Below are 16,451 nucleotides of genomic sequence, written 5' to 3'. Positions count from 1 at the left end.
ATCCATACACTGGAAGACGGAGACCGGGATCATTGTGGGACCTCCATTCGGACTATATATATAGTGTGTATAAGGTGCGAACATGCTGACAAACCATGTAACACTTTTCTGCACAGGTGGAGTTCACTAAGCATGTGACTTATAAAGGTAATTGCTTACACCAGAAATTTTTAGTGGCTTTATCGCAAAAAGGGTGAATACATACGCACGTACTAATTTTTAGCTATTTGACCTCATAAATTTAATTTATGCCTATGATTTTCTCACTTCACTTTACCAACTTAGTGATGATGATGAATCACACACAAATGAGATTACAAAAATGTATAAACACAAGTTGCAATGTAAAAAAATAGGAGGTGAATACTTTTGCAAGCCAATGTACAGAGCCTGTAATTGCTAGAGGAGCAGAATCCCCCTCAAGTTACCCCATTTTGTAAATTACACCTCTTTGGGAATTTATCTACAAGTGCACTGATGATTTGACTCCATGGGTGTTTTTCAGAAACAAAAAGCAGTGGATGTTGCTGAATGAAAATTGCAAATCTGCTATTGTAGTGCCCAGTATATTATGCTCAGGTCATGCTTCTGGAGACATGCACCCATAAATTAGGTGGGCTGTTATCGCTACAGAAATGCCAAACATGTGGACACTAAATGTGGTTTAGTCACATTGTTGGATTCAGAATGGAGGGGTCATTAGGATTTGAGAGCACAAAATTTCCTGAATATCTTTTTTTTTTTTTTGGGGGGGGGGGGGGTCGGTGTGATTATAGCAATACCAGATTTATATAGTTTTTTTTATGTTTGGCTGTTGTCACACACTAAAAGACGCCTTTTTTTGCAAAACCAGATTTTGCATTGCCAAATTTTGAGAGCTATAACGTTCCTATAGATCTGCCAACAGAGTCATGTAATGGCTTGTTTTTTGGGGACAAGTTGATGCTTTTATTGGTACCATTTCGGGCACATAATGCTTTTTGATTACTTTCTATTCCGATTTTTGGGAGTCAGAATGAATAAAAAGCAGCAACTCAGGAATTGCTTTTTTTTTTTTTTTCATGCCGTTCCGTGTGTGGTAAAACTGATATGGAAGCTTTATACTTTGGGTCAGTACGATTACAGCGATAACACATTTATTTTTTTTTAATGTTTTGGCGCTTTTATACAATAAAAACTATTTTACAGGAAAATAGAATAATTTTTGCATCGCCTTATTCTGAGAGCAATAACTTTTTTTATTTGTCCGCTTTGTTTGCTGTTAATCTCGTTTTATTCCAATTTTTGTTCGATGAAAAAAAGCATTGTTTATTTATTTTTTGATGGTGTTCACTGAAGGGGTTAACTAGTTTGACAGTTTTATAGGTTGGATCATTCCGGGTGCGACAATGCCAAACGTGTACTCTTTATGGGTATAACTTTTTTTTATTATTTTGTGATTTGTTTATTTTTTTTTAATATTTAAAAAAAACTAACTTTTTTACTTAGTGCCTCTATGGAAATTTAACTTTTAGCCCTCTGATTGCTGGTATAAAGCATTGCAATGCTTTATGCCTGTCAGTGCTGCACTGATAGGTCTCTTAGACCATGATCTGGCAGGATTTTTGTAGCTTGGTGACCTGCATGTCGTCATGATGACCTCAAGTCACCATGGCAACAATCAGGCCCTTGCAACGATGTCACGGGGGGCACCGATTGGAGGGACCTTCCGGCCTTCCACATGCTGCGATTGTTATCGATCGCAGCATTTAGGGGGTTAAACAGACAGGGGGTGGAGAGCGGACATTACTACTGGCAGTGAGAGCCGGGTGTCAGTTATCTTATTAGCTAAACACACGGCGGCGATCACGCACACACAGTTCCTGTGCCCACGCGAAAGCCAGGACACATTCATACATCCTAGTTCTGGAAACCCTTTCCAGTCAAGAGGTATGGATGCTTCCAAGGTCATGAAGGGTTAAAGTTACTTAAATAAAGACTGAAGAATAGAAAAGAAAGAAATGGTCAATGGAGTCCCTCGTTCAGGATAGATAGAAGCATTCTGCGATGCTTATATGTGAAATTTAAAGAGGTTACTTATTTTTCTTCTATGGGGGCTTAGCTTGTATTGGTAGGTAATTGAGTTAGTGTGATTTATATTACATGAGATAAGTCTGCTGATGACAGATATCCAGTGTATGCAGTGGAAATCAGAGTTAATTGCAGAGTTCTTTCCACTCCTCATGTGCCAGCGCATGCAATGTAAATCACACTGACAATGTGTGCCTGCACTGACCTAGGCAGAGGGGAGCTGGCTGTAAATCAACATGGCTTAAGTAGTGGCACCCTGTTGACAGAGGAAAGCAGAAAAGAAGGAACTGCTCTGTCAATGTGACAACACAGGAGAATCAGGAGTGGCTCTGTTTCTGCTTTGAGCCAAGAGAATCATAGAATGCTAGAGTTGGAAGAGATCTCAAGGGTCATCGTGTCCAATGCCCTGCTCAATGCAGGATTCACCATCTCAGACAGATGTCTGTCCAACCTCTATTTGAAGACTTCGATTGAAGGAGAACTCACCACCTCTCGTGGCAGCCTGTTCCACGCATTGATCACCCTCACTATCATAACGTTTTTTCTAATATCTTATCTGTATCTTCTGCCTTTCAGTTTCATTCCATTGCTTCTCGTGTTTCCATGTGCAAACGAAAATAAAGATATTCCTTCTACACTGTGCCATCGTTCAGGTACTTGTAGACAGCTATTAAGTCTCCTCTTAGCCTTCTTTTTTGCAAGCAAACAAGTTCCCAGATCCTTTAACCATTCCAGGCAGGATATACTTTGCAGTCCGCTCACCATTCTGATAGCTCTTCTCTGAAGTTGCTCCAGCTTTTCAATGTCTTTTTGAAAATGTGGTGCCCAGAAATGGACATAGTATTAAAGACGAGGCCTGACCAAGGAGGAGTAGAGGGGGGATAATTACGTTACATGATCTAGACTCTATGCTTCTCTTAATACATTCTAGAACTGGGTTTGCCTTTTTTGCTACTGCATCACACTGTTGACTCATGTGCAGCCTGTGATCTATTACTATACCCAAGACTTTTTCACATGTGCTATTGCTTAGCTCTATTCCTCCCATTCTATAGATGTAATTTTCAGTTTTCTTGCCCAGAATCTTGCATTTCTCCCTGTTAAATGGCATATTATTAGTTGCTGCCCATTGTTCTAGCTTATCTAGAGCCTTCTGAATCTTTTCTTTGTCTTCTTCAGTGTTAGCTATCCCCTTAAGCTTTGCATTGCATTGAAACCAGCACATGACAGAACAAGCAGGCACTTAGCAAACACCTACTAATATATGTGTAGCCCCATAGAGGAAAAGAAAATGCCTGGATAACCCCTGTAACAGTAGAACTCTTACACATGGGAGAGTTCTCTTTGAAATCTATGAGGTACTTGAAGTTTTTTTTTCCAACCAGCCACAGAACTGGTCTAGAAAGGGAGCCACATTATAAACCATTTGCAAATTAAGAAAAATACATACTGTACATAAACTTTAATTTATTCAAGGACTGAAATGTCAACGACTTTCCCATCCTGGTAACAACATCAGGGTCAACCTTTGTGGCCATGCCTTATAATTAAACCTGTGATTGCTGGTACGATAATGTGGTGATGAGAGTATAACAAAGTTCGCCACTGTAGTATATGAAATAAGCTCAGCTCCTGAGCCTGCTTTACACAACTAGTGCACATGTCCACAATATAAAAAAGGCAAATGTCATCATTTCCCACATTCAGTCATGAATACGGCTTTGCCCAAGTGTCAGTGCTTGGAAGTCAATAAAACTAGTTGTCCAAATTAACATTTTCTTTATTCTGAACATAAAAATGACGTGCGTGTTTTCTCTGATGCATATTGACATTCATTTTAGCATCATAATTTTTTCCACAATAAGAACATCATCATGACTTCTCCCCTTTGTGACATCTTAGATGTCTAACAAGATGTGATTTCTGGTTAAAACATTTCCCACATTCTGAACATAAATATGGCTTCTCCCCTGTGTGAATCCTTTGATGTGCAACAAGGAGTAATTTAGTACTATAACTTTTCCCACATTCAGAACATGAATATAACTTCTCTCCTGTGTGGATTTTGTGATGTCTAATAAGATGTGATTTGTGGATAAAACATTTCCCACATTCAGAACATGTATATGGCTTCTCGCCTGTATGAATTCTTCGATGTATTATAAGATGTGATTTATGGCTAAAATATTTGCCACATTCAGAGCATGAATATGGCTTCTCTCCCGTGTGAATTTTCCGATGTCTAATCAGATCAGATTTTTGTTTAAAACATTTCCCACATTCTGAACATAAAAATGGCTTCTCTCCTGCATGAATTCTCTGATGGGTAGTAAGATCTGATTTTCGATTATAACTTTTTTGACATTCAGAGCATGAATATGGCTTCTCTGATCTTCTGTGTCTTCTCTGATGTGCTTCAAGTTCTGATTTCTGGTTAAAACCTTTCCCACACTCTGAACATGAAAATGTTTTCTGATATGTGTGATGTTTTTCATGTTCAAAAAAATGTGATTTCCTTTTAAAACATATCCCGCATTTAGAACATAAATATGGTTTATCCTTTGTGTGAGTTTTTTGATGGTAAACAAGATTTGATTTCCGAGTGTAACATTTCCCACATTCTGAACATGAATAGGACTTCTTCCCCTTGTGAGATGTTTGATGTTCAACATTTCTTCTGTCATTTTTATTTTTCTTAACATTCTGTGATGAATCAGAAGATAGGAGTTGTTGAAAATCAGCAGGTGATAGATTTTCCCTCGGAGAGGCTGGAGTTATATTTGCAGTAATGACGTGCTCTTTACATTTTGCTTGTGTGAACCCACGATCATTTACTTTAATATTAGAAGACATCACATGTCCTTTTGAACGATTGATACAGTCACCTGGCAAAAGAAAAATTAAGGGTTTGTTTTTCATTTTAAAATAATATAACCATAATGTGAAATGGATATTTTATAACATCACTATATAAAAATGTCCATACAAATTGCAAGGCATGCAACAGAATTCAGTTTACTGATAAGGATGCCATACACTTTAAAGAACTGTTAGCCTCTAGTGACCTCTCCTCATCAGAAGCGTAGCTACTGGGGAGGTAGAAGGGTGGTCGCCCCGGGCCCCAAGCTTTGAGGGGCTCACCCAGAGATACGCTACTGTTATCTGTATTGGCACGGTATGAGGCCAGTGAGTGGGGGGGGGGGGCGGAGCCAGCACCAGGCCCCTTGCCCGTCATCGCAAGTTCAACTCTATCAGCTGGATACGGATACAGTTGAAAGCAATGATGAGAGAGGGGGCATCATGCCGATCCTTCCCCCACTGCACCTGACATCACTGATGAAGACACTGACAGCAGATGCGATTGTTACGTGGCACCCCTCAGTGCTGAGATGTGCAGTCACTCGGATCAGTGGGGGAACGAGGAAGAGAGGTGAGTATTGTATTTTTAAAATTTTTCTTTATGGGGAGTGCATTATACTATATAAAGGCCTATGAGGAGGGCATTATATTATGTGAAGGCCTATGGGGAGTGCATTATACTATATGTAGCACTATGGTGAGTGCATTATACTACTATATAGAGGCCAACAAGAAGTGCATTATACTATATATAGAGTGTCACGGGTGTCCAGGTGCGACAGTCAGTCATTTTGGATCTGGCTGTAGAAGGTCTTTGCATTTGGCTTTGCAAGCACTTCTTGATTTTCATCTCTTTTATGGAATGATATCCTTCTCCCTTTAGGACCTAGCAGCGACCTCCAGCTTCTGATCTTATTAACATACCTTTGCTAGATGTTTAAATACCCTGAGTCCCTTCAGCAAGGAGCTGGTGTTAGCTCTATTTATGTCTGTCTGTTGGAAGTGACAGAAGTCAACTAGTTTCTTCTGGGAGCCTCTTAGAGGATTGCTGGTGTGAGTTCTCTTGTGTCGTCTCAAACTAAGTGTATTCCCTTGTTTGTCTTCCTGGTTTGTCTTTATTTGTAGTTGGGGTTGATTTGTGCACACTCCGTCCCTCCCCTATCCAGGGCCTATAGCTAGGGGCATTAAGGGATTAGGTTCCTGCTCAGTGATAGGTGTGGAACCTATTAAAGGACGTTAGGGCAGACAAAGTGTTGTCAGATCTGCCTAGGGGTCTCCACTCCCCCTTTACTAGTGTTTGGGCTCTCCCACCCTTTTTCCGTTGTTGCGCACCTAGCTTCTCCCTCACTTAGAGTGATATAGAGGCATATGGGCAGTGTATTATACTGTATATAGGCCTGTGAAGAGTGCATTATACTATATATAGAGGTCTATGGGGAGTGCATTATACTATCTATGGGCATATAGGGAGTGCATTATACTATATACATTACTGTTCAAAAGTTTACATACCCCGGCAGAATTTTTGCTTTCTTGGCCCTTTTTCAGAGAATATGAATGATAACATCAAAACTTTTTCTCCACTAAATGTTAGTGGTTGCGAGAAGCCATTTATTGTCAAACTATTGTATTTTCACTCCTTTTGATAAAAAACCTCCAGTTCCTGTAAATGACAGGTCGTCTTGGTCTTGTGTTTTGGATCGTTGTCATGTAGGAACGTCCAAGTATGTACCATGCGCAGCTTCCGGGCTGATGAGTGCAAATTTGCCTCCAGTATTTGCTGATAACGTGCTGCATTCATCTTTTCTTCAACTTTGACCAAGTTTACTGTGCCTTTTGTAGCCCACACATCCCCAAAACATCAGCGATCCACCTCCGTGCATCGCAACAGTAGGAATAGTGTTCCTTTCATCATGGGCCTTGTTAACCTCTCTCCAAATTAAACGTTTATGGTTGTGACCAAAAAATTCAATTTTCGTCTCATCACTCCAAATTACCTTCTTCCAGAAGTTTTGAGCCTTGTTTCTGTGCTGTTTTGCATACTGTAGGCAAGATACTTTGTGGCATTTGTGCAGTAATGGCTTTCTTCTGGCAACTCAACCACGCAGCCCATTTTTCTACAAGTGCCTCCTTATTGTGCATTTTGAAACAGCCACACCGCTAGTTTACAGAGAGTCCTGTATATCAACTGATGTTATTTGTGGGTTTTCCTTTGCATCCCGAACAATTTTCCTGGCAGTTATGGATGACATTTTTGGCCTGGTTTTGTTTTTACAGAGCCCTTGATTTTCCATTTCTCACAGTTTGAACGCTGCTGACTGACATTATTAATTCCTTTGGTATCTTTTTGTATCCCTTTCCTGTTTTATACAGTTTAACTACCTTTTCCCATAGATCCATTGACTAGTTTTCAGTCAGTGGCTGGATGAAAGATGCAAGAGTCTGTCTGGATCCCAGAAACTCACTCAGCTTTTATGCACACACACTCATTACAAGCAAATAGGTCACAGGTGAGGATGTTAAATTTAGAAGCCACTCAAACCCATTTGTGTCAACTTCTGTGCATGTTATCAGGTCAAAATCACTAGGGTATGTGAACTTTTGATCAGGGTCATTTGGATGTTTTGGGTTGTCATTATGATTTAAAAAGAGAAAACATAGTATTTTGACAATAAATGGCGTCACCCAACCACTAACCATTAGTGGAGAAAAAGTTTTGGTGTTATCATTCATAGTCTGGGAAAAAAGGCCAAGAAAGCAAAAATTGTGCCGGGGTATGTAAACGTTTAAGCACAACTATTGAGGCCTATAGAGAGTGCATTATACTGTATAGAGACTTAAAAGGAGTGTATAATACTATATGGAGGCCTATGGGGAGTGCACTATACTATATATATGACTGTGGGGAGTGCATTATACTACAGTTAGGTCCATATATATTTGGACAGAGACAACATTTTTCTAATTTTGGTTATAGACATTACCACAATGAATTTTAAACAAAACTATTCAGATGCCTTTGAAGTTCAGACTTTCAGCTTTCATTTGAGGGTATACACATTAAAATTGGATGAAGGGTTTAGGAGTTTCAGCTCCTTAGCATGTGCCACCCTGTTTTTAAAGGGACCAAAAGTAATTGGACAATTGACTCCAAGGCTATTTCATGGACAGGTGTGAGCAATCCCTTTTTTTATGTCATCCTCAATTAAGCAGATAAAAGGTCTGGAGTTGATTTGAGGTGTGGTGCTTGCATTTGGAAGGTTTTGCTGTGAAGTAAACATGCGGTCAAAGGAGCTCTCCATGCAGGTGAAACAAGCCATGCTTAAGCTGCGAAAACAGAAAAAACCCATCCGAGAAATTGCTACAGTATTAGGAGTGGCAAAATCTACAGTTTGGTACATCCTGAGAAAGAAAGAAAGCACTGGTGAACTCATCAATGCAAAAAGACCTGGGCGCCCACGGAAGACAACAGTGGTGGATGATCGCAGAATAATCTCCATGGTGAAGAGAAACCCCTTCACAACAGCCAACCAAGTGAACAACACTCTCCAGGAGGTAGGCGTATCAATTTCCAAATCTACCATAAAGGGAAGACTGCATAAAAGTAAATACAGAGGGTTCACTGCATGATGCAAGCCACTCATAAGCATCAAGAAAAAAGGGCTAGACTGGACTTTGCTAAAAAACATCTAAAAAAGCCAGCACAGTTCTGGATGAACATTCTTTGGACAGATGAAACCAAGATCAACCTCTACCAGAATGATGGAAAGAGAAAAGTATGGCGAAGGCGTGGTACAGCTCATGATCCAAAGCATACCACATCATCTGTAAAACCCGGCGGAGGCAGTATGATGGCTTGGGCATGCATGGCTGCCAGTGGCACTGGGTCACTAGTGTTTATTGATGATGTGACACAGGACAGAAGCAGCCGAATGAATTCTGAGGTATTCAGAGCCATACTGCGTGCTCAGATCTAGCCAAATGCAGCCAAACTGATTGGTCATCGTTTCATACTACAGATGGACAATGACCCAAAACATAAAGCCAAATCAACCCAGGAGTTTATTAAAGCAAAGTGGAATATTCTTGAATGGCCAAGTCAGTCACCTGATCTCAGCCCAATTGAGCATGCATTTCACTTGTTAAAGACTAAACTTCAGACAGAAAGGCCCACAAACAAACAGCAACTGAAACCCACCTCAGTGAAGACCTGGCAGAGCATCAAAAAGGAGGAAAACCAGCGTCTGGTGATGTCCATGAGTTCAAGACTTCAGGCAGTCATTGCCAACAAAGGGTTTTCATCCAAGTACTAAAAATGAACATTTTATTTAAAATTATTGAATCTGTCCAATTACTTCTGGTCCCTTTAAAAACAGGGTGGCACATGTTAAGGAGCTGAAACTCCTAAACCCTTCATCCAATTTTAATGTGTATACCCTCAAATGAAAGCTGAAAGTCTGAACTTCAACGGCATCTGAATTGTTTTGTTTAAAATTCATTGTGGTAATGTCTATAACCAAAATTAGAAAAAAATTGTTTTTGTCCAAATACATATGGACCTAACTGTATATATAGAGGCCTATGGTGAGTGCATTATACTATATGGAGGCCTATGAAGAGTGTATTATACTATATAGAGGTCTAGGGGGTATGCATTAAACTATATAGAGGCCTAGGAGGTGTGTATCTGTAGGTTCAAATGTGAATGGACAATTATAAAACAAAGGCAAACATATAATTTGTGCAACCTGTATGGTTACAGAGGAGCGGTAAGGGGGCTCTTTTCCATCTCCAAAGCAGGAGATACATTATGATGAACTATTGGACTGCAAAGGGTCAATATACTGTTCTTGGACAGGGACCCTCTCCTGACTGTGTATGTCAGTGCATTCCAACATTGGAATGGGTTGGGAGAATGGTCCTCCAACCAACTTCCTGGGTCAGTTCATGAGTAAAGTCAAAACAAAGTCAACTCCTTATGAAACCCTGGTATATAACAAAGTGTGTCAGATAATCTGAAATCGGCTTGGATATGGGTGTTTGCTAATAAGATATTATTTAAAATAGAAAATGACATTCCAGGAACCTTGATTCACTGCAAGTGTGAATTTAGTACTATCTATTACCTGGTGATGTGAGGGGCTGGGGAACCTCCATCATGACATCCTTGTACAGATCTCTGTGTCCTTCTAAATATTCCCACTCCTCCATGGAAAAATAGGCGGTGACATCCTGACACCTTATAGGAACCTGACACATACAATGATACCGTCATCACCTCAATCCCTTCATAGCATTAGTGTATTATGTCCCATCATTCCCAGCAGTGTCACCTCTCCAGTCAGCAGCTCCATCATCTTGTAGGTGAGTTGTAGGATCTTCTGTTTATTCATGTCCTCATGTATCAGGATGTGAGGTGGAGGACCCATGATTGGGCTCAGGGGTCTTCCCCATCCCTCAGACACAGGGTCCTGACAACGCTCACTAGAGGTCTTCTTCACTACTGTGTAATCCTGGTTATGGAGAGACACATTAATAAATCTCACTACAGACATTTCCAGAGTCCTCACCTCTCCAGTTCTGTCCATCTGTTATTCCCATAGATAAGAATGATGTAATGTGACTTCATCAGAATCTCTCACCTCTCCTGTAAGACGGGAGAGGATCTCTAGGGTGAGGTGTAATATCTTCTCCGCCATCTTGTCTTTATCCCTATCTATCCTTGACAAGTCAATCAGGGAAAAAGATGTCCACTGAGAGGATCCGATATTGTAGGGACCTAAATTGGAATAAGAAAGCATTGTGAAAGCACCATAAGCGTATTCCATGAAGAATATATAGCTTCCAAAGTATAGAAAAAATTATACTGTACATACTGTAGATGAAGTCCATTAATATGCAAAAGAGGTGTAGACACTGGACAAAAATTTGGTTTGAGACCCTCTGTAAAACCAAAGCGTTTCGATCAATTTGAACAATGCAACTATTGAGTCAGGTATGCCTTATAGATCTCAATCCATATGAAGTCCCCACACATGATGATCATTCTCTTACATCTTATTGTCCATCCTACAAAAACTAGAACTTTCCCAGTGGATAGTTTCCAGGAAAATATTGAAAGAGAACCCCATAAAGCATCAAGAATTGTCCAAAACGGATATTACATAGTAACATAGTTATTAAGGTTGAAGGAAGACTTTTAGTCCATCTAGTTCAAACCATATCCTAACCTAGCATGCCCTAAAATGTTGATCCAGAGGAAGGCAAAAAAAACCCGTGTGGCAAATAGTAAGCTCCACATTGGGGAAAAAAATTCCTTCCCGACTCCACATACGGCAATCAGACTAGTTCCCTGGATCAACGCCCTATCAAGAAATCTAGTGTATATACCCTGTAACATTATACTCTTCAAGAAAGGCATCCAGTCCCTTGTTAAATTTAAGTAATGCATCACTCATTACAACATCATACGGCAGAGAGTTCCATAGTCTCACTGCTCTTACAGTAAAGAATCCTCGTCTGTTATTATGACTAAATCTTCTTTCCTCCAGACGAAGAGGATGCCCTCTTGTTCCCGTTTCAGGTCTACAAGTAAATAATTATATATATAAGGGGCGCACCCCTGTATAGGTCATGAAAACAGGGTGCAAAAACCTGGTCTGTAATGAATAATAGAACCACAAGAGAGAAAAGACTGGACCAATAATGGTATGCACACCCATAGAATTTACAAAAAATATATCAAACTTTAATTGCACCTCAAAAAAGACAAACACATAATAAAACCACTTAAAACAAGGCCTGAATACAGGACCAAATGACCATCACCCCTATATATAATGTATATGGAACAGCATAATCAACATGTAAAGTGCTTGATCAAATAACAATAATGTACCAATATACAGTGTCTCCTTTCCATAGTTACAATAACCCCAATAACAGAATGATATACAGGCTTAATATTACAAATGTAAGAAAAAAAAACAAAATAATAACACACATTAACCTGTAGTCATATGTATATGTTGATATAACCCCATATAATATATATAGTAAACTGCAGTATTATCTTAGCATGCTCAATACCCCAACGATAATGGTACCAATAGTTCTCTCATGATATTGACTTGGGCTATACGCCCAAAATCCCAACCAAGTGTGAACCGAGCCTGCCCACAGTAATCTGTGGAATATGCTGCAAGGTAAAAAGCAATAGATTCACAAGCTCAAAGCAAAGCATGGGAAAATAATTTCTAAAGAAAATTGCCAAAGGCAAAGCACCGGTGCTAAGGAATCATATACTATGGGTAGAGATGCTTAGAGAAGAGTATCTGGAGTATGTCAGGTGGAGGTGTGAATTGTATCCATGTAGTGACTCATAAATCCAGGTGTTAAATTGAGTCCTAGTGTCAATGAATTAAACATATGCTACTTTCACACTAGCGTCGGAATCTCCCCGTCGCAATGCGTCGGGCAGAGATTCTGACGCTAGCGTTTAACGCACTGCACAACGGAGGCAGCGGATGCATTTCTCCGGCGCATCCACTGCCCCATTGTGAGGTGCGGGGAGGTGGGGGCGGAGTTCCGGCAGCGCATGCGCGGTCGGAAAAAGCGGTCCGTCAGGAGCAAAAAACGTTACATGTAGCGTTTTTTGCTCCCGACGGTCCGCCAAAGCATGACGCATCCGTCGCACAACGGATGCGACGTGTGGCAATCCGTCGCAATGCGTCATCAATACAAGTCTATGGGGAAAAAACGCATCCTACAAGCACTTTTGCAGGATGCGTTTTTTCTACAAAACGACGCATTGTGACGGATTGCAGTTAACACTAGTGTGAAAGTAGCCTTAGTTTGTATTCCCAAATTTTTCTTTCCCTGTGGTCCTTAAAATTACCTTTTAGTATTAAGACTTTTCAATCCATCATACTGTGTCCAGGAACAGAGAAATGTTTTCCCACCGGTGTGTCCACTTCATTCCTGATTGTGTGTCTGTGTAGTTTCATCCTAGTTTGTAGTCTTTGCATAGTTTCCCCAATATAGATACTTCCAGGGCACCTCATACATTGTATCATGTACACCACCTTGGAGGATGTACAAGAAAAGGAACCCGTGACCTTATAGTCCTGATTTGTGTTTGGTACACGGACTATATCTGTTGATAATATGTGGCTACACGTTTTGCATTTTTTATTGTTACAGGGGAATGTGCCAGTCACTGATGGTGATGAGAGGACACTTCTGACAAGCTGATTCCTTAAGTTAGGGGGCTGTTTGTAGGAGAGAAGTGGTAGTTCTGGGAATATGTCTTTCAATTTGTGATCTCTATGGAATAGGAGTTGGAAATCAGCACCAATTTTCCTTAGGATACTCATGTGGGGGTTTTATGTGACCACAAGAGGCACCCTGTTGTTATCCTCTCTCAGTTTGTAATCCAGGAGGCTGTTTCTTGGGATCCTTGTAGCTCTGTGGATCTGCTCATCTATTACCCCTTGAGAAAGGCTACACCGCCGAAACGCGCGTCGGGGTAGACACTCCCGGACTTCTCTCCTGGTGCTATACGGGTAAATATACTTAGTATCTCATGTGGCTCTGTTGTGGCCCTTTTCACTCCCTGGATATGTATTCTATACCCTGGCATTAAGTTGGTTAATAATCAGGCAGCATGGGAGCCGTGCAATATTTATACAGTAGTACATTTTATGGTAGCAGGTATGTCCAGAGCCGCCTGTATTCAACTTTATGATAGTTCTTTAGTCCTGTGAGTGCCCTCATTTTTTGACATGTGTTATGTGGCTGTACTCTCCCTCTATTCCATTTGTTTGTCATCTTTTACCTGATTTTCTAATAAATTTATTTGCACTACTTTAAGTTATTTTGGGATTTTTTTGTCATGTTTTTTTTCTCTGGTTTATATAATCTATTACCAGTGGATGGTATCCTGGTTGTAGGAATGTATTCCTCAGTGATCGCAGCTGTAGTTCCCTGTCTTTGCTGTCTGAACAGATCCGAATATACCTCAGAGCTTGACTGTAGATGATGGATTTTTTGTGTGTCTTGGATGAAAGCTGTTCCATCTAAGATAAGCCGGACGTCCGGTGGGCTTGTGTTAAATGGATGTCTGTATGGCATTGTCCTTGATGTATATGGTCATGTCCAGAAAATGTATTTGGGTCTTTGAAACGTTGAGGGTGAGCTTGATGGTTGGGTGGTACTTGTTGAAGTTATTGTGGAAGGTGAGTAGATCATCTTTTGAGGCTGTCCATATTATTAGCAGATCATCAATGTAGTGGAACTATGCAAAAGGTTTAACAGAACAAGATGACAAAAATTCTTCCTCTAGTTTCGCCATAAATAAGTTAGCATATTGTGGGGACATTTTGCTTCCCATGGCGCTGCCCATACACCGTTAGTATAAATTGTTCACAAAAGAACTCATCTTCCACAATACTTCCACCTTCTACTCATCTTCCACAATAACTTCAACAAGTACCACCCAACCATCAAGCTCTCCCTCAACGTTTCAAAGATCCAAATACATTTCTCAAGCTTCTTGAGAAAGGATACTATATCCGAAACGTTGCCACGCCGTTTGGGCAATAAAGTTCACTTTTTTTTAGTTTTTTGTGCTGTTTTCCTTTTTTTATTTCTGTTTTGAAAGCCATTTGAATATTGGCTGGGGAAGCTTTGCACGACTTTAAGGTAGCATCTGATGCTGTTCCAATTTTTTTCTTTTTGTATATATATCTTTCTGTGTATATATATATATATATATATATATATACATATATACAGTCATGGCCAAAAGTAATGACACCCCTGCAATTCTGTCAGATAATACTCATTCTCTTCCTGAAAATGATTGCAAACACAAATTATTTGGTATTATTATCTTCATTTAATTTGTCTTAAATGAAAAAACACAAAAAGAATTGTCCTAAAGCCAAATTGGATATAATTCCACACCAAACATAAAAAAGGGGGTGGACAAAAGTATTGGCACTGTTCGAAAAATCATGTGATGCTTCTCTAATTTGTGTAATTAACAACACCTGTAACTTACCTGTGGCACCTAACAGGTGTTGGCAATAACTAAATCACACTTGCAGCCAGTTGACATAGATTAAAGTTGACTCAACCTCTGTCCTGTGCCCTTGTGTGTACCACATTGAGCATTGAGAAAAGAAAGAAGACCAAAGAACTGTCTGAGGACTTGAGAAACCAAATTGTGAGGAAGAATGAGCAATCTCAAGGCTACAAGTCCATCTCCAAAGAACCTCGACTAACAAGTTCAAGCTGCCCTGCAGTCCGAGGGTGCAACAGTATCAACCCGTACTATCCGTCGGCGTCTGAATGAAAAGGGACTGTATGGTAGGAGACCCAGGAAGACCCCACTTCTTACCCCGAGACATAAAAAAGCCAGGCTGGAGTTTGCCAAAACTTACCTGAAAAAGCCTAAAACGTTTTGGAAGAATGTTCTCTGGTCAGATGAGACAAAAGTAGAGCTTTTTGGGCAAAGGCATCAACATAGAGTTTACAGGAGAAAAAAAGGCATTCAAAGAAAAGAACACGGTCCCTACAGTCAAACTTGGCGGAGGTTCCCTGATGTTTTGGAGTTGCTTTGCTGCCTCTGGCACTGGACTGCTTGATCGTGTGCATGGCTTTATGAAATCTGAAGACTACCAACAAATTTTGCAGCATAATGTAGGGCCCAGTGTGAGAAAGCTGGATCTCCCTCAGAGGTCATGGGTCTTCCAGCAGTACAATGACCCAAAACACACTTCAAAAAGCACTCGAAAATGGTTTGAGATAAAGCACTGGAGACTTCTAAGGTGGCCAGCAATGAGTCCAGACCTGAATCCCATAGAACACCTGTGGAGAGATCTAAAAATGGCAGTTTGGAGAAGGCACCCTTCAAATATCAGGGACCTGGAGCAGTTTGCCAAAGAAGAATGGTCTAAAATTCCAGCAGAGCATTGTAAGAAACTCATTGATGGTTACCGGAAGTGGTTGGTCGCAGTTATTTTGGCTAAAGGTTGTGCAAGCAATTATTAGGCTGAGGGTGCCAATACTTTTGTCTGGCCCATTTTTGGAGTTTTGTGTGAAATGATCAATGTTTTGCTTTTTGCTTCATTCTCTTTTGTGTTTTTTCATTTAAGACAAATTAAATGATAATAATATCAAATAATTTGCGTTTGCAATCATTTTCAAGAAGAAAATGAGTATTATCTGACAGAATTAGAGGGGTGTCAATACTTTTGGCCATGACTGTATATATATATATATATATATATATATATATATATATATATATATATAGTACAGACCAAAAATTTGGACACACCTTCTCATTTAAAGATTGTTCTGTATTTTCATTACTATGAAAATTGTAAATTCACATTGAAGGCATCAAAACTATGAATGAACACATGTGGAATTGTATACTTAACAAAAAAGTATGAAACGACTGAAAATATGTCTTATATTTTAGGTTCTTCAACGTAGCCACCTTTTGCTTTGAT

The 16,451-nt window shown here is 40.0% G+C and overlaps 1 protein-coding gene across 1 annotated transcript in view; it reads right to left on the bottom strand.

Moving 5' to 3' along the window:
* Positions 1–3,517: 3,517 nt before the first annotated feature.
* The window catches only part of LOC138666617 (zinc finger protein 271-like), a 240,808-nt gene continuing 227,874 nt past the window's right edge, over positions 3,518–16,451 (bottom strand). The window contains exons 7-10 of the mRNA XM_069754815.1: positions 10,572–10,708; positions 10,263–10,442; positions 10,056–10,179; positions 3,518–4,955 (exon numbers count right to left, since the gene is read on the bottom strand). Of these exons, the coding sequence (XP_069610916.1) occupies positions 3,943–4,955; positions 10,056–10,179; positions 10,263–10,442; positions 10,572–10,708 (1,454 nt within the window). The 3' untranslated portion in view covers positions 3,518–3,942. The remainder of the gene's footprint in view (positions 4,956–10,055; positions 10,180–10,262; positions 10,443–10,571; positions 10,709–16,451) is intronic.

Source organism: Ranitomeya imitator, chromosome 2 (assembly GCF_032444005.1).
Source record: "Ranitomeya imitator isolate aRanImi1 chromosome 2, aRanImi1.pri, whole genome shotgun sequence".
Classification (NCBI taxonomy): domain Eukaryota; kingdom Metazoa; phylum Chordata; class Amphibia; order Anura; family Dendrobatidae; genus Ranitomeya; species Ranitomeya imitator.
Note: the sequence above shows the minus strand (reverse complement) of the source record. Positions and strands in the feature narration are given on the sequence as shown.